This window comes from Pteronotus mesoamericanus, unplaced genomic scaffold, assembly GCF_021234165.1.
Source record: "Pteronotus mesoamericanus isolate MK-2021 breed Mesoamerican mustached bat unplaced genomic scaffold, CSHL_Meso_final contig_40, whole genome shotgun sequence".
NCBI lineage: Eukaryota > Metazoa > Chordata > Mammalia > Chiroptera > Mormoopidae > Pteronotus > Pteronotus mesoamericanus.
This window is the reverse complement of record NW_026555150.1, coordinates 6958217-6978272: the sequence shown is the minus strand read 5'-3', so window position 1 is coordinate 6978272 and position 20056 is coordinate 6958217. Positions and strand designations below refer to the sequence as shown.

General features: G+C 33.7%; 1 protein-coding gene across 1 annotated transcript in view; it reads left to right on the top strand.

Moving 5' to 3' along the window:
• Positions 1-17749: 17749 nt before the first annotated feature.
• The window catches only part of LOC129073332 (neuronal acetylcholine receptor subunit alpha-9-like), a gene marked incomplete at its 3' end in the record, with an annotated part of 28149 nt that continues 25842 nt past the window's right edge, over positions 17750-20056 (top strand). The window contains exon 1 of the mRNA XM_054576979.1: positions 17750-17980. Coding sequence (XP_054432954.1) covers positions 17750-17980 — 231 coding nt within the window. The remainder of the gene's footprint in view (positions 17981-20056) is intronic.

The window sequence follows — 20056 nt, the reverse complement described above, 5'->3', positions numbered from 1 at the left end:
CAGTAAATACTTGAGCATATCAGTTACACCTGAAATGACTATTTTAAAGATCTTGTCTTCTAATAGCAGAAGTTCTGTTATTTCTGGGTATTTTTATAGTGATTAAGTTTTCTCCTGTTTATGAGTCATGTTTTTCTTCTCATGTCTAGTAATCTTTATGAGATTATAAAAATTTTAAACTTTATATTTGTGAGATTCAGAATTTGTTTTATTCATTCAAAGAGTTTTGGACTTTGTTCTGGTAGGCAGTTTCATTACTTGGAAATAAGTTTAATCTTTCTAAGGATCAATTTTACTAGTGCAGACCCAGAGTAGATGATAGTATAAGATGCATTTACTCCCATTTTTAACATGTGATTCCTCTGAGGTGTCTATTGGAATCTCACATGTGAGGAGGACCAAAGTTTTACCACTCTGAAGCTACCTTTTTGCAGTACTGATTTTAAGTTGTTTGTTAAGAAACAAATAGCCAAGATCTGGAAACATCCCAAGGGCCCATCAGTAGATGAGTGGATAAAAACACCTGTGGTACATTTACACAATGGGATACTACATGGTCATAAAAAAAGAAGGAATTCTTACTTTTCCAACAGCATAGATGGATCTGGAGATCATTATGCTAAGTGAAATAAACCAGTCAGAGGAAGACTAATACCATGTAATCTCACTTATATGTGGAATTTAATGAACAAAATAAATTGATAAACAAATTAGAAAGAGAGGTGTGAATACATGGAAATGGCTAACAGCTGTTGGATGAGAAAGGGCAGGGGGTGCTGGATGAAAGAAGATGAAGGGATTAGACAAAGAACAGATATGCATGACAGAAACACAGATAACAATGTGGTGATGGCCAGAGGGATGGGGGGGTGGAGACTGGGTAGAGGAAAGGCAAAGACAGGGAAAATGGGGACATTTGTAATAGTGTCAACAGTAAAAATAAAGTTGAAAAAAAAAACTAAAAGACTCAGAAAAAAAACCTTTGATCTTCTTTTCTGTCCTGTTTAAGATTCTGATAGAAAAACCTGCTTTGTGAAGGAGTCGTAGGGTTTACCCTAGCCTAATTTGAGTTAAATATGGTACATAGAGGGGCTTTAGGTAGGGGTCTGTTAGCGAGATACTCTCTGTGTTGCAGTGAGTTACCTAGTCAGAATTTGCTTGCTATGTATGTTCAGGTTTTCTTTAACTACCTGTAAATCACCCACTCTCACCTCTGAAATCTAAGACCCTGTTCTCCCCATTTTCTCCTTTTTCCGAAATGTCATGTATACCCAGTTCTGCCTCATTGTCTTTGGAATTTTCATGCTTATGTGAATTCCCATATGCATGTATTAAAATTTGATTTTCTCCTATTAATCTGTCTCTGTTAATTTGAGTACTAGCCCAGCTAGAAGAACTTGGAAAGTGTGAAGAAATGTATTACATTTTTTCATCCCTATGAATGAATCCTAGAACAACTTTAATTTGAGGAATTGCGAATTTTACCCCCCTCCCACCTCAGTATATTTCTCTGGGAAGTTATTATTTTCCCACCCTCTTGCAGTTTCTCCAAATGCATATGCAAAATAGATTTAAGCCAAAGACTCAAGGTGACCCTTATGCTGGTTCACAGACCTCTTTTTCTTTGTAGTTTCCTTCTCTCTGGAATTCTATACTACAACTTCTAGCCACTGTGGCCTCTCCAGCTTTCAATCACTATCTCTTTAGTGCAGTGAGAATTTACGGGTCTGTTTGGCTTCCCCCAATCTGTGGCATGGTCTGGAGTTACCTCTAAACTGAAAGCTCAAGAAATTGCATGTCTCCCCTTGAAAACTTCCCTTTTCTCAGGGCCCACAATCCTGCGATTCCTGTTTCCTAATATCTGTGATAAATGTTTTCCAGTGTGTTATATACTTCTCTCGCTCTCAAGTTAATAAAAATTCAAAGAGAACATGAGACTCTGCTACTCCTTCATGATTGTAAACAGACATAATTTTATAATCTTATTGTAAAATCAGCCACCACTATGGAAGACAGTGTGTATTATCTACACCCACTTTGATTATAGAACAATTGAACCGCAGAGAGAATAAGTAACTTGCTTAAGGTCAAATTGGTAATAAATTGTGAAGTACAGTTTAAAAATCAATCTGGAGCTTGTGTTCTTGACCAAATTAGTTATTCTACTAAATTGGTCTTCTGAACAAATTATAAATTTAGTTATTTTGTATCCATTGGACATCTAGCAAAATAGTAAAAGTAGTTTAACTTTTCCTGGTATACTAAATATCCAGATATCAAACTGAATGAAATTATTGTTATGTTACTATATAAAAGTAAGCAGGAAATTTCAACCTGCTTTTGAAAATTTGAAGGTAAACATCATTATTTCCAAACTATAAACACTCAATTATTCATTCATCTAATAAAGATGTATTAATCTTGGTACTGTTCTAGTTGCTGATGACAATATACTTATAGAAAGAGATTTTCTAAATAATAATTTAATCAATAAGCTATAAAAAACTCTAAATCACTTAGTTATTTCTTGCAGAGTCAAAAGTAAATGAGATTATGGGGAGTTTTAAGGTGTGAACCAGGACTAAATTATCTTTGTATCCTCCAAAACAGCCAGCTCATTCACTAACAGGCACTCTGTAAATATTAAATTTAATTAAAAAGCAGTTAGGGAAGAAGTTTGATTTTCAGTGCATAATTTGCCTATATTTCTTGTACTTGCCTAGAAAACCAAGAAGGCTGTCTTTTACCTCAGAAAGCAGCAGTTACTGTTTTTTAAATGAGAAGTGATGATATATTACGTCTGACATTTTCCCAAGTGACCGTTTTATTTAAGTGGTAAATATTTAACAGAAAAGAGGATTGTATATGAACATCCAATACTTTTGTCATGTTTTTAATCTCCACATTTTCAATTCAGTGTATTGCATTCTCCAGAACCATACTCATTTTTTCTCAAAGGCTCATTTGTGCACATTTTCTTGGTTAATCTGATTTTATAACTTGATAATTACTTTATTTTGCTCAATTTTAAATTGATAATTTACTGTTTGTGAATTATTGATAATAGAATAAATGCAATTTCTCTGATTGGTTATAATAATTAAACCATAAAAAAGATTAGAAATTGCATGAGCTTATTCTTTTCTAGTGTGACTACAGGCTTTTATTAATTCAGAATTCAGCCGTCTTTCACGATGTGACTGAATTAGAAAAATATTGAATGTTGAGGCGGAGTGTGTCTTTTCAGGATGGTAGTTAACATTATACTATTATTATTATATACTAACAATTTCTTGAAATAGAATGATATTGGACCAAGAAACTTAATAAAAGTTATTTGTTCTGTTATTTTTTACAGTGGATGCTAATTTGAAAATTGGCCATTAGATATATTTAATGATAATAAGTGATTAATGGAAACAAAATGAATAATGCAGGGAAATACATCAATCCATAATCAGACATCACATTTACAACATTTTAGAGTTTAAAAGGAGTTGTCTACTTCAAACCCCAATTTATATTCAAAGTATCTGCTGTTCAGAGATTAAGAGATTTACCCAAAGTAATATGTAGTTAGTCAGTCAGGACTTCTGATTCACAGTTCAGGATATTCCCATCAATCAATATTGAGTGTTTTCTTTGCTTTTAGCTGCTCACTCATAAGATGTCAAAATCACCATCTCTTTCAAGCCTTTAAAAAATGTCTGTGATTAACCTGCTGTGCTAGGGTGAGAAACAGTTTCTCATACAGGAGTTTACACCTCATTTTCATTTTCCCATGGGGCTCCAAAGTGCACTTGAATTAAATAAGGAAGCAGAAAAGATAAGAGATTGAAGAAAGTCGAAGCATAAGTACTGTTAGAGAGAAAGGGCTACTTGAAACACCTGCTAACAGGTTCAGATGGACTGGGGAAACAAGATAAAGAGGAATGATTCAGGCTGTCAGAAAATGGATTGAGGATTTTTGAATCGAGCAGGTACTGATGGAGAATGACAAAGTATATCCACTTCCAATTAAAAAGTCAGATATATTCTGAAATATTTCTATCACAGTCTGCTATTATTTAGTTCGTACAATATTATAACGACATGAAAAGACTGTTACAAGGTATTTCAGGGTTTGAAAACTTACCTATGAGAATGAAAAATCTCTGGCTCTCAGCAGGGAACATTTTTCTGTTTGCTTGCTTTGTTTCTTTTTCTTGCTTGCATTAATCAGATTCCTTGGAAATTTTGTTTTAAAAAAGACAATTCAATATTTTTCAACAGTATATCACATACCAAAGAAGCATTGTATATTTTTAATTACCATTCCTGGAATCAGAAAGACTGGAAAAACCTGGCAAATCAAAAAATTCATGATATAAAATATATTGTCAAATACTGCTCTAAATTGTTCCCCAAACCTCAAAGAAACAAGTGGACAAGTTCCAAAGTACAGAACACATTTACAAACCAAAAGTAATTAAATAAACCCATCACATTTCTTAAATTCTAAACTTTTTAATTTGTAAAATAAAGTAGCTAGGCAAGAATGTGTAGCTTAATAACACCACAAGAAAGCACTATTCTTTCTGAAACCTGAAATCTTATTTTGTATCAGAAAAATGTAGAATAATGTTTACCTTATTTGGCTTCAATGGGGAAAATGAGTACCTAAATTTCAAGATTATAACATTATAATTAAAAAAAGTCATTTTTCATGTAAATATTTCTAATATCTATTCTACTCCCTGGTATTCTAATAAGGACACTGACCATAATCTAACCATTTCTTGATAGCTCAAGATGAACATTAAGATCATCTTTTATTATACTATGTAAGAGTAAATTTCATGACTATCTTATTAGTTATGCTATTCCCTTCTTAAAGGGAAAATTTGAGGCTTTACTTCTCTTGCCACAAGTATAAGTGGCTTTAACAGTTTCCTCCAGTTTATTCCTGGTTCATTACTTCTACTCTTTTCTGAGCCAGGAAGCCAGATGATCAATCTGTATGTTAAAGCAAAGTCACTACTCTTTGATTAAGAAAAATGCATAGTTCAAGGCTAGGGGTTTTCAGACTATTATAAGGACTCAAAACTTTACCCTTATTTCTAAGATTGTGTCTATGTTCTTGAGAGCTTAGGTTTTATTTTTATTTCTTGGAAAATTAATGTGAGATATTCTGATAAATGTATGTATTAAACAGTTTTATGTGAATCAAAGCAAGCCTGGCACTCAAAAAGACTGTTCAGTTGAGAAAATTTACATTGTAAAAGACAACAGTTAAACTTTTGGTTGGAGGGGGAGAAGTGTAATAGTAATTTGTTCCCATCAGAAGATAGAATTATCCTTCAAGGTTGAGTGGATATAATTGGCCATCATATAACTCACTTGACAAATAGTGCCTTTAGGCAGTGTGGCTATAATAATTGTTCAATTACATACTTTTGGCTTTCAAATGACCAAAGCCATTATTATGCATCACATTAATAGATATACAGGCATAATTTAAGCACATGGATAAAATGTTTTTTGTGGGGGAGGGAGATGAGTTTTGCTTTGAAATTAAGCTGTAATGTAATTACCTGTAATTTTTAGTAATTATAATTCAATTCCCTCTAATCTAATAATGGTGATTATACTTAATCAAATAATTTTAACAAATACAATCTCTGTCATCAAATTGAAATGTAAGAAGACTCTTCCTTTTCGAATTTAATAAAACTGGTAAAAAGTATTTGTTTTTATTAAAATAAAGGTTGTATATTTCAACAATAAAACATCTGGGATTTAAAATGTGTTTACTGTATCTGGAGCAGTCTGAGTACAGAGAAGTTCAAAGTACTTGAATTATTGGTATTTATATAAACTCATTTTATTGACCACATAGGTTTTTGTTTGTGAAATTATATTCAAATCTATTAATATATCCTTAATGACATATATTGCTACACTCAGTTTAACTTTTTGCTTTATATTATCCCTCATATACAGAAAAGAGAGGGAGTGTACATTTTATTTATCATACTCTCATTGGAAATATGAAGGTAAGGTACATTACAGGGTTTTTTTTTCCTTTGAAGAGGAGTGTTTCAAATATGACACTGTATTTATTTTTTAATACTTTATTTATTTATTTTTAGACAGAGAGGAAGTGAGGGAGAAAGAGAGGGAAAGAAATATCAACATGTGGTTGCCTCTCGTGGGTTCCCTACTGGGGACCTGGCCCGCAACCCAGGCATGTGCCCTGACTGGGAATTGAACCGGTGACCCTTTGGTTCACAGGCTGGCACTCAATTCACTGAGCCACGCCAGCCAGGGCTAACACTGTATTTCTACAAAAATAATGTTTATTATGCTTGAGGAGCTTTATCCTATATGCCTCAATGGAAGAGCGAGACATCAGGTGACATTTTGAATTCAAAGGAGAGGTGGTTTGCCATAGTTATCATTATAAGCCTAGGATATATGACATTTTCACTTTTATACATGTAACATTAGGAATTCATTTATTATTTATGGAAATGATCAATTTAAAAACCTCACAGTGTATTACCAAATTATAACAGAATCATAAACAAGCTAAAACAAAATTGGAACAGGGGCAGGAAACTAAACAAAGGTAATAATCAGTAGCTTCTTAATAAGGAAAGGCTTTACATCTGAGGCTTTTAGACACTAAGGTAAAATTTATTCTTTTTTTAAAGCAAAGTGAAATGAGAATGCTACCTGGAAAATCATGTTTAATACTTTATTTGACTCCAGGATTTCAAAAACATTTCAGTGCTTCTATCGACAAAAGATTTATTGTCAAATGATTAACTTAACTATTAGAAGATAAATATCTCCAGTCAGAGCTGGAAGGTGAGAGATGAAACGAAAGTCACACTGCGAAGCAGAGTGGATAGGAGAGAGAAAGAGGGAGAGAAACATCAATCTTGGTTGCCTTTCAAGAGCCCACAACCCAGCATGAGCCTTGACCAGGGAATCAAATGTCTGACCTTTAGGCTTCTTGGATGATCCCCAACCCTCTGAGCCACACCAGTCAGGGCTGAGATCTTCATTTATTTATTTTTTAACATGAAAGAACCTAAGACAAAATCAGTTTTAAACACTCAAAACCGCATCCTTGCAAGTGGCTGAATCAGGATTTGAGTTTTTGTTGTCTGGCTGCAAAGATAAGTCTCTTAACTGTGTTGTTACCCTAACAAGTGGTGCAACTTTTAATCCAGTGTTGATTAGCAGTGGAAGGAGTGGACATTCTTGCCTGGTGCTCTCTCTTTGGGAAAAATTCAGCCATTAAGTGTGATGTTTGCTGTAAGGTTTTGGTACTTGTGTGTTATCAAGGACTGCTGGCCAAGATGGAGGCATAGGTAGATATGCTTTGGCTCTTTGCACAACCAAAAGAAGGATAACAACCAACCTAAAAACAAAACACAACTAGAACTGCCAGAAAATGGAACTGTATGGAAGTCCAACAATCAAGGCATTAAAGAGGGAACATTCATCCAGACAGGTAGGAGGGGTGGAGATGGACTGCCTTGGTGAGGTGGCAGCTGGCAGACTCATTTTATTGAGGTGGCAGCTGGCAGACTCATTTTATTGAAATGCCTCAGATGTAAAGCCTTTCCTTATTAAGAAGCTACTGATTATTACCTTTGTTTAGTTTCTTGCCCCTGTTCCAATTTTGTTTTAGCTTTTTTATGATTCTGTTATAATTTGGTAATACACTGTGAGGTTTTTAAATTGATCATTTCCATAAATAATAAATGAATTCCTAATGTTACATGTATAAAAGTGAAAATGGGCAATTCCACATTCCCATGTAAATAAAAACTGGAACAACTGGGGAGCAAGCAATCCCAGCCCAAAATAGACTGTGAAAACTGAGGTTCCAGCACCTGGAAAATAAAGCCTCATAACCTCTGGCTCTAAAATTCTGTGGGGGTTGTGGCAGAAGAATAAACTGCAATTCTCTCAGGAGAGTCTGTTTGAGGGGCCCATGTGGTCCTAGAATGCTTGGGGAATAAGCACCAGGGCAGCAACTGGGAGGGCGCCAGTAACTTCAGTGAAGCAGGAGAAGTGACTGAGAATGGGGTGAGAACTGAGCAAGCAGTATTGTTCCCTCTCTGACCCCTCCCCCACACGTGCAACAATGGCAAAGCAGGTTGCCCCACACTGGTCAATGCCTAAAGCTCCAACCCTTACAATGTAACACGTGCACCAACAAATTCAGGAGACAAAGAAATATGGCCCAAATTAAAGAACAGATCAAATCTCCAGAGAAAAAACTAAGAGACAAAGAGATAGCCAACCTATCAGATGCAGAGTTCAAAACACTGGTAATCAAGGTGCTCAAAGAAATGACCGAGTATAGTTACAAAATAAAGGAAGAAGTGAAGGCTATGCAAAGTGAAATAAAGAAAAATACACAAGGAACCAACAGCACAAAGAAGGAATTCAGGACTCAAAACAATGACTTGGAACAAAAGGAAGAAATAAACATTCAATGGGAACAGAAAAAAGAAACAAGAATTCGAAAAAATGAGAAACTTCGAAACTTCTGGGACAACTTTAAACATACCAACATCTGAATCATAGAGGTGCCAGAGGAGGAGGGGAAGAGCAACAAATTGAAAACCTATTTGAAAAAAAAATAATGAAAGAAAATATCCCCAATTTGGCAAAGGAAATAGACATACAAGCCCAGGAAGCTCCAAGAGCTCCAAACAAATTGGACCCAAAAAGAGTCACATGAAGACATATCATAATTAAAATTCCAAAGGTTAAAGATAAAGAGAGAATCTTAAAAGCAGCAAGAGAAAAGAAGAGAGTTACTTGCAAAGGAGTTCCCATAAGACTCTCAGCTGATTTCTCAAAAGAAACTTTGCAGGCAAGAAGGGACTGCAATAAGTATTCAAAGTCGTTGAAAAGCAAGGACCTACATCGGAGATTACTCTATCCAGCAAAGCTATCATTTAGAATCGAAGGGCAGATAAAGTGTTTCCTAGACAAGGTAAAATTAAAGGAGTTCATCATCCCCAAGCCCTTATTATATGAAATGTTAAAGGGACTTATCTAAGGAACAGAAGAAGATCAAAAACTATGAACAGTAAAATGACAACAAACACAACTATCAACAACTGAACCTGAAAAAAGCAAAAACAAAAACAAACAAAGCAAACAACTAGAACAGGAACAGAATCACCCAGGAATGGAGATCACATGGAGGATTATCAGTGGGGAGGAGGACGGGGGAGACTGGGGGAAAAGGTACAGGGAATAAGAAGCATAACTGTAGGTACAAAAAACACAGGGGGAGGTTAAGAACAGTATAGGAAGTGGAGAAGCCAAAGAACTTATATGTACGATTCATGGACATGGGTGATCTTGCTGGAAGGAATGGAGGTACCAGGCAGAGGGAGGCAAATGGGAGATAAAAATCGGATAACTGTAAGAGCATAATCAGTAAAGTAGACTTAAAATAAATAAATTTAATAAAAAGAAAAATACCTCCACATTTTCTACTTTGTAATGGCTCCTTTTCATTTGTGAAACTTGCATGTGGAGTACTTCCATTTATTGCCCAATTATATTAATACATTGTACATTTTAAATACATTTTAAAAGCATTTCTCCTTTACTATCCTAGTTGAGATACATAATTATTTCTGCTTGCTCTGATTTAAAACTGTGAGATAAGATTGACTTTATGAAGCTAGTTTTGTTCAATAGCAACTTTTCCCCCTTGAAATTTAGGTAGTATCCCTTCAGTTTTAAAAAGAACACATTCATGATATCCTTGGAAAGTGCTGAGATGGGTGAGTAACAAGAAGAAAGGCAGATTCCGTTCTCAGGAAAAAAGCTCCTCATATATCCCGTCTGATCTAAATTTTAGAGTTGGGCTCTGTTTTTATTTAAAAAATACAATTCACATCTTATATTGGTTGCTAAAATAAAATTTCAATAAAGTATATATATACACACATGTCAGTGCAGCAATTGAGGCTAGAAATAGAGACTTGACGTTCATCGCCTGTTTGGCTTTGACAAAACCATGTGCTTTTATGAGAGTCATGGGGACACTGCAGCAGTTAGTATTTTGAAGGCAAAGCCATAGGAAAATTGATTTTTAAAGAATGACTAGAGAAAATAGATCCACAATGAAACAGGAGAAATAATAGTCATAGTTATTAGGAGAACCCAGGAATACTTGTTTCCCAGAAGTCCATGGAACAAAGAGTGTTAAGAAAGAGGAAACAGTCTACCTTCAATTAACAGAGATGCCCAGGACAACAGAGACTGAGTATTTTGTTATATGTAGCAACATGGAAGTTCTATAAATTAATAGACAAAAAGCCCTTTTTTCAGACTCTCTTTGCCAGAGCTATCTGGATCCATAAAGCAATTCTGACCTTAATTGTTTTATGAACCTTTATCCGCAGGGCTAGAAAATTACTAAAAGAACCCTGAAAGTGCAGAGGTTCTGGGAAATTATGAAACAAGACATACCAGACCACAATGACTGCATGACCCAGACCAGACTCTGCACCCAAAGATAACATTGAAACAAATTGCAGCCTAATTGAAACATTCTGCTCTATCACCACCCCCATTACCTGACAAAAGCCCAATGCCCTAACTCCTTGGGGCTGGTGCATTTCTCTGCACCTAGCCTTAACCCTCCCTTGGAAAAGTAGAAATTAAAACTTTTACTCTATGCACTTTCTTCTTATTGTGAATTCTTTTACAGACAGCATCACCAACCACCCTAACATAAAGTAAGTAATAGTGTTATTTCTATTTTAATGATGAGGAAACTAATGACAAAACATAGCTAATTTACCAAACATATTGCTGATATTAAGCAAAGTCAGAATTCAAACTCAAGTCTGAAAACCTGCAGAGCACAAGTCTTTTTATCTCTGCATGATCAACATCTGAATACAGTCCCTGTCCAATATGTTGAATGGATGCATGGGCGAATGGTGACATACAAGTAATTTTGATAGAGTTTTATATATATATATAATATATATATTATATATATAATATATAAATATATAAAGAGAGAGAGAGATGTTTGGATAAAATCCAGCCATTATTAATATGAGAACAGTTTGCGTGACATCCATGTAACCTGGAAAACAAGAATACTGGACTGGAGTGTACGTGTGTGAACAATGACGATTTCACTGTACTAGTCAGTGGGGGCAGTAGATGCTGATGAGTGAGCATGTGTACTGTGTGGCCATAATACTCAAGATGACTGAGCAAGTAGAGCAACAAATCTGTATCAAATTTTGCGTTAAGCTTGAACATTCCTCTGCAGAAACCATCTAGATGATTCAGAAAGGCCGCAGCTATGGGCAACTGGTGATTGGCAGCTTCATCACAACAATGTGCCCCCCTCATGCATTACATTTCATGCAGAATTTTTTCGGGGAAATATCAAATCACCCAGGTGACTCAGCCCCACTACAGCCCAGATTTCGCACCCTGTGACCCCTCTGGCTTTTTCCAAAACTAAAATCACCTTTGAAAGGGAAGAGATTTCAGACTGTCAATGAGATTCAGGAAAATATGATGGGCCAGTTGATGGTGATTGGGAGAACTGTGTGAGGTCCCAAGGTGCTTACTTTGAAGGGGACTCAGGCGTCACTGTCCTATGTATAATGTTTTTCTTTAACAAATGCCTCTGTTTTTCATGTTCCATAGCTGGATACCATCTGAATAGACCCCTCCACCCATACACATATATCTGAGGAAAATTATATACAAACACACACACATTATTAGCTGAATTTTGTTTTACCAAAATTCATACATTGAAATCTTAACTGATGGTACCTTAGAATGTAACTATATTTGGAGATAAGGCCTTTGAAAAAGTAATTAAGGTTAAATGAGGTCAAATGGGTAGGCTTTAATCCAATCTGACTGGTATTCTCAAAAGTAGGTAAGATTCGAACACCTAAAGAGGCCCGAGGGATGCATGAGCACAGAAGATAGGAAATGTGTGGATGCAAGGAGAAGGTGGCCATCTGCAAACCAAGGAGAGAGGCCTTAGAAGAAACTAAACTGTGAAAAATCAATTTCTGTTGTTTAAGCCAAACGGTCTGTGTAATTGCGTCACAGCTGCCTTAGTAAACCATATATATATATATATATATATATATATATATATATATATATATATATATGTTTTTTATATATATGTTTATATATATTGTGTATATATATATTTGGTATTTGGTATATATATATATATATGTGTGTGTGTGTATATATATATATATATACACACACACACACACCCCCAAAAACCTTATAGGATATATTATTTTCTAATATATATAAATACATATAAGTTATAAAATACTAAGACATAGTATAGATATAAAAATATTCATAATAGTGATATGTTCTGATGAAGTTTGGAGAAGAATCAGACTGGGGTACAAAACAAAGTGGCTTGAACAATGTTCTCCACGTTAAATACATGTATAATATAAAATAAAAAGTAAAAATATCACTAATAAGATAATTTTGTTAATTTTGAGAAGTAATATCATGGGTGTTAGTTGCAGTTTTTAATATATTTTTTCTAAATTTTTTAGAAAATATAAATAAACAAAAAATAAATCTTAACAGAATATTACATTATATACCTTTAGAAGCACTGAAACTTCCCATATTGTGACTGAAACTAAGATCTAATTGAAGAAAATCCCTCTGTCTTGAATTTTCAGTTTGCGTGACCTTATGTTGGAGACATTGTTGTACTATTAAATGCAATTGATATTAAAGAATAGCATTAATAAAAAATTATAAATGTAAGTGTGACATTACTGAAGATGGAATGATCATTTTTCAGACCATTTTCTGAAAATGCTTTTTTTTGTTTGTTTCTGTAATTTCTTGAGAATACAGAGGGTATTTTTCCTCTTTTTTTAAACTTATTTTCATTCTTGTCTTGGGACTCTCTGAGTGAAAAGACAAGCCTGATGAAATGTATAGACAGGTAGGAATTGTTGAGCAGAAGGATGAGTCCTACTGGGAATTTTCCAACTCATTTCTACTAGGTAAGCACATGATCTAACTTTCTCAGAGATAAAAGTAATGCATGTAAATACACTAAATCTTTCCCGAAGTTTAAAATTAGAGTTGATCTTGTTTAAAATGCAAGAGTTGCAATCTACCTTGAAGTAAGGAGGTATTGTAGTAATTTACCAACCTTTACAAAATCAATACAGTCATTTCTAGCCTATCCAGCTCTCCCAAATTTTGCATTTTTGACATTTTTACAAAATTATCTCCTAGCATCACTGTAGTAATTTGCATTGATTGCAATGCACTTGATCAGAGACAAAGCAATAAACTGCAGGCCCTAATGCTGCTAAAGTCAGCAAATAAGCCAGTTATGGTTTCACTTTTTTTTTTATTTTTGCATTTTTAGACCTTCAAAAAAAACACAAATTGTATCAGAGAATTTTTGTGTTCTTGAACTTAGAAACCATCTTCCTACCAGGCTTGGCTATACCATCTAAGCTAACTTCATTACCCTAAATGTTAATAATTGCATTTCAATAATGGCTTTCATTAAAGTACCTCCAGGCATTTAACACACATCAATTAAGGTACAGCACGCCCCTGTGAAGCAGGTCAGGATTATTATATCCTCTGAGACACAATGAGGTTACTGATTGAAGGTCATGGAGCAAATTAACAACCAAGTAAGTAGTAGAAGACTACAGTTCAAACTAAACTCTTATTTTCTCTCTTAATATTATATTTGGTTTCCTAATGCTTTCTGCATTTTATTTACTTTAATTATAAATGAAGTAGAAATTCAATACTTCAAATACTGTGAACTTAAAACACATAACTGTAGGTAGCTTAACCAATTCAGATCTACACAAGATTGATCAATTTATGTTACAATTTTTAAACATCGCTTGGGTGAACTTCCTGCTCATGACAAATTATTAGTCCAAGCCACATGGATTTTAAATATTAATGCTGGTATTTATCTTTATGCATAATTTCCCCATAAATCTCCTAAGTAAAATTATACTTATTTATGGGTTGAATTACTCATTATACTTCCTATAGAAGCCAAGTCAGAACTCAAAATTATACATAGTGAATAACTGATCAATGCCATACCCTGAGAGGCACTAAAATAAAGAGTTAATAAATAAATAATTGCTTCCTGATAGAAAAAAAGGATGTTAAAAACAGTATAGGAAATGGAGAAGCCAAAGAAGTTATATGCATGATCCATGGACATGAACTAAGGGAGGGAATTGCTATAAGGAATGGGGGTACTTGGTGGAGAGGGGCAAAGGGAGAAAAATGGAGCAACTTTAATATCATAATCAATAAAATATATTTTTAAAAGAAATAATTGCTTCCTGATAGAGTATTTTGTAGTGCCTAGTTGGAAAATTATCTTGCTTTGACAGGCATTTCATTATGGAGTTTAAGAGCATGGTTCAGAGAAACTCAGCTAGAAAAGGTTTGGCAAAGAGAAACTAAAATGATGGAAAGAGAGGTGAGGCACTCCCACATGCTCAGGCAACAATATCAGGTCTTATGTGTCTAAGAAGATGAAAGCTGTGGGAGATATGGTAAAATTTAATAAAACCAAGAAGTGTGTGGCAAAAGTGTTTAGGGCCTTGAAATAGGACCATATAATTTCTTGACTTTTGAAAGAAGTATCTTAAAAGCATGGGGACTATCTGTTTAAACAGCAAGCAAAAATTATATAATGAATGTGTAAATCTTCCCAAGATGGCACTAACGGAAATTATAAATGATTCAAAACTGTGTTTGGTACATTCCGTCATGATTGTTTAACTTTATACCTAACTTACTGGATTACAGATGTTTCAGAAAAACAACCACATAGTAAAAACTATTGTTCATTTTAAACAGATGTTATTTATGAAGTTTATATCTTGGGCACTAGATATTGAATATTCATTTCATTTGTATAAAATGATTTTCCATATAGCATACTTAACTGATTTGAATAAATCACTTGGTCAGTGACTATGCAGAGGCAAAGATGCTCCATTTTCCCTGACAGCTGATGATCTGTTTCATCACCCAACCTCTTAACTTCTGTATCACATTTCTGTTATAGGCAAGGATGTTAAACATGTTTAGAGGGTAAAAATCAGAGTTATGCCTGTGGATAGAGAGACTTTTAGATTTATGTATGTTTATTCAGTTTAAATTTGTTTAATTCAAATATTCTTCATAATTCATCTTCCTCTTTTTGTGGTTCCCTTGTACTGTAGGTTTTTGTTTGTTCGTTTTAGCACTTTCATTGAACTCCCCCAAATCAGTGAAATTTGTTTTAGCATGAAAACTTAAAGGGGTAGAAAACCTTAATGCAGAATATGATACTAACACATAATGTGTAGGTGACAACATTAATGATAAAGTTATTTGGTTCCTAAAAGCCCATTTCACCCAAGATGGGTTTTAATGTGTGTTTTTGTTTTAGTTCTTAGTCATCTTAACGCAACCTGGGTAAGGAGCATGTGATAATCTCTGAACTATGTATAATTTTCATCTAATCAACACCATGTATCTTGCAAATTGTCTGTTTATTATTTTCCAGTTACAGGCACAATTAGTAATGGTGGGTGGGTGACAATAACTACTAAATTTATGTCCTTTTGAACATCATATGGAAAGCTCTGACCCACATTTTGTGGGCCAGCAAATATGACAAAATCATGGGATAATTCTAATACTAAATTTTAAAATGTAAATCAACTTTACATTTTGCACTTCTTTTTTACTCAAAACAGAACTGACTAAAAATTTGGTAACACTTTAATATTTTTAAAAGATTCAATTCATGGTCTTTTATATATAAATCAAGGCCATATAAAAATCAAGAAAACTTACTAACCATTTAAGAATATGAGGGAAGGAATACTCAGTAATAACCTTAGAGCAAGGGCAGTTTTCCATTTTTTACTACATTGTTGGTATGAGCACAGTGTGGGCTGAGAAGGATATGGAGGGAAGGGTGATTACAAATTACTAATTTTAACTGTGTTTTTTATACTAGTATTGAGGTCATTATTTTATAAAGAGCAAAGGATACAAAAGAAAATATCAAGAAGAGTTACCTATTAACTTAGAGGAAGGTTAGTTAGTTTCCCTTATTCTTTGATAAGGCCCAACAAACTTGTGCATGCTATTCTGGCCATCACATGAAGATAAAATGAGATAAAGGAAAGGCCATTGAAGTCATATAACTGAAAAAAAAATAGCTCAGATATGCTTCTCTAATTCCGCTTAAGCATTCTTTAAGTAGAAAAGAAAAACGGTATAACAAAAAAGAAAAAGGGAGAAAGAATACTTCATTTCTCTCAATGGACTTGTTGAGAAAATATCAACTAAAATTGCAATCTTTATGTTATTGCAGATTACTATAATACATGTATTTGATTTTCAAATAAATAAAAAACATAAAATATATAAACACAAAGATATGAAATAACTGCTTGAGCTCCTGGGCAAAATGACAACAAATGAAGTAGTGATTCCCTAAACTATGACTTTTATTCTGTTACTACTTACAGGAAGTGCTGTCAAGAATTCTGTCAGCTATCTATTTGGGAGGACATTTGAGACTTGATTGACACAGACACATCCTATAGAGAAGTAAGGCATGAAAACACTGTAATGCTTAGAATTAATGTACTACAATGCAAAGAGCAAATCTGTAATTATGCACAGAAATTAAAATAGGGATGAATATCCATGAAGCAGAGCAAAAATTGGCTTCCACTTCTGTGCTCTCTGTCTACAGAGTGATAGCATAGGGTTACAACTGAGCACACCGATAGGAAACTTGTCACAGAATTACATTTTTTTTCTTGAAAAAGAAAAAAATCACAATACACAAAATCACTATATAGAGATGGCAAATTCATATTTCCAAAGTACTTACGTTTTGGAGAAAGTGAAAAATATAGACATGCAAATAGCAATTCTGAATACAAGGAAATATTACTAGGTTCAAAATGTAGCATGTAAAGTGTTGTGTGTGTAAAGATAAAGAAGTTATTAATTTCATTGACCATCAATAATGGCCTCACTGAAGAGACAGTACTGAAGTAATTTTGAGATGTGTATTAAAATATGAATTTGCAATGAATAAAAGTATAAGAAAATGAAGCCAGAGGTGTGAATAATAAAATGAAGCATGGAAAGAGAAGGGAGAAAATTTCAAAACATTGGAGAATATCTATAATTAAATAGTGAATAAAGGCAGAAGACTTAGAAAAGAAGAAAGAGAAGATAGGGTCAAATAGAATGCAGCTAGGAGAGAAATGTATTTTATGAAGGAAGGTGAGGGGAGAGGAGAGTATTTTAAAAAGTATGCAGTAACCAAATTCTACTGAGAGATATTCACAGTGCAGTAAACAAAGTTGGTTGATGGATTTTGTAATTAGCTGGTTGTTATATTACAAGAAATTAATAAGAGAGTGTGTAGTAAATTGATATACAAATAAATGAAATATAATCATCATTTTTGGGGTGAGTAAAAGGAGACAGAAAAAGATAGCTTGAGAACAGTGGTGTCCCAAAAAATTTTATCCTTTTTTTTACAGTGAAGAGATTTGAAAATTATTGGGCTAAATAAAATGATCTAGTAAAGCCTAAAGGTAGAAAAAGACAATGAGATACAGAGACAGGCACATATATACATGTACAGAGATTCAACCAGATGAGATATGAGGGGATATGGATCAACAGAAGAGACATTTCTTTCGAAGAAGAGTGGATGGAAGAAAAAGAAATACATGGAGATAAGTGTGTCACCTCAGAAAAGAGGCTGTATAGAAGAAAATGTCAAAAACACACTGTGGGAGAGGAACCTGGAGCAGTTGATTGCAATACAGAAAATGAGAAATTGGAGGTGTACTTTGACAATAGTGTGAGCTTCAAAGGAGGAATGGTAACTGAAAGTAGATGAAGGGACAGTGGAAGGAAAGTAGCTGGGATGAGAGAGGTGAAGGCAAAACTGCTGTCTTGGCCCTGAGAGGAAGAAATTGAGCATCTTCTCTTCCAAGAATAAAGTTTAATAAGTTTATGATTATCCTATATTAATATTATGAGATTTATTAATTTATCTGTACACCAAATGTACAATCCACTTAAATTGTCTGTACATGGTATGAGTTAAGAGTTTAGTTTCATTTTGTTCTTTTTTTTGGTCTTTTTTTATTTTAAAATTTTATTTATAAATGCAACATTACATATTTATATGTAGTGTTTTCTTTTTTTTTTAATTGTTGTTCAATTATAGTTGTCCTCATTTTCCCTCAATATGCTACCCCTGTCCTACCCACCCCCACCTCACAAAATCAATCCCTGTCCCTGGTTGCCTTTGTGTATGGGTCCTTTATAGATGTTCCTTGACTTGACACTTCCCCTCTTTCCCCCATTATCCTCCTCACCCCTCCCTTCTGGTTACAGTTTATTCTTTATTTCCATGTCTCTTGTTTTATTTTGCTCCTTTGTTTTGTTCATTAGATTCCACTTACAGATCATATGATACATGTCTCTCACTGTCTGGCTTATTTCGCTTAGCATAATGCTCTCCAGTTCCATCCATGATGTCCTGAAGGGTAGTAGCTCGCTCTTTCTTTCTGCTGCGTAGTATTCCATTGTGTAAATGTACCAGAGTTTTTTGATCCACTCATTTACTGACGGGGTAATTATGTTGTTTCCAGCACTTGGCTATTGTCAATTGTGTTGCTGTAAACATTAGTGTCAGTTTCATTTTGTTTCACATTAATATCCGGTTGAATCAGCCCACTTAACATAATGTATTTTGTTTTCCCTGTTGTCTTCCATGCCAACTTTGAAATAAGCTAATGCTCTATGTATGTGTAGGTTTGTTCCTGGACTCTCAATTATGTTACATAGTTATATTTGTTTATCTTTGAATCAGTAAAATGTTATCTTAATTACTGTTGAATCATAGTAATATATTTGCTTTTTTTTTACCAGTCATCTAGCAAATTACACCCTCCTACCTTGTTCTTTTTTAAGAGTGACTTGGTTAATTTTCATCCATTATATAACTATTAAGTTTTTTTTTTTAAAATATGTCAGTTTTTACAAAATACATAGTGGAATTTTGCTGTGGGAGTAATGAATGTGCAGACAAATTTGGGAAGAATATCTTTTGAAAAAATGAGCTTTTTAAATCAGTGAACATGCTGTATGCTCCATTTATTTATATCTACATAAATTTTTCTCATGAATATTGAACAACTTTCTGTGTTGAGTTTTCCCATATCTTCCATTAACTTTATTCCTGGGTATATTTTTAAACATTTTTATGTTATTGTAAGTTTTCTTTACGTATACTTGAAGAAATGTCTATTATAACTGGCAAAGCTTAAACTTTCATGTTCTAATTTTTTGAAGTCAGGATGTATATATGCAGCTGGTTTTGATATTGCTTTCATATTCTGCTACCACATGAAATTCACTGATTAATTTTAATAATTTATTCAAATTATATTGTCTGTGGATAATGAGAGCTTCGTTTCTTTCATTATAATACTTACATATTTTATTCCTTTTTATTGATTTTGGCACTGGCTTTGTATCCCACTACAAAATTATGTAGAATATAGAAGTGATGGCGATAGACAACTTTGTTTCTTTCTATATCTTAAAGACAAAGTTTGCAATATTTTTGCTCATAGTTTATAAAAATTAAGGAAGTTCCTTTTATTAACAATATCCTAAAAAGTTATTTTATCATTAGATAGTAAGTTTTATCAATGTTTTTATTTCATTTGTTTGAGCTGATCATACAATGTTATTATTTTTTAATATAAAGGTATGTTGTTAAGGACATACAATTTTAGAATTTTTATATATTTATAGTGTACTGGAACTTAAATTATTGTTGGCTATTCCTATTTCTCCCTGGAAAACATTTATCCCTATCTGTAAAATACACTTTCCCTGATATTAACATAACTATTTTATTTTTTTCAAAGATTTTATTTCT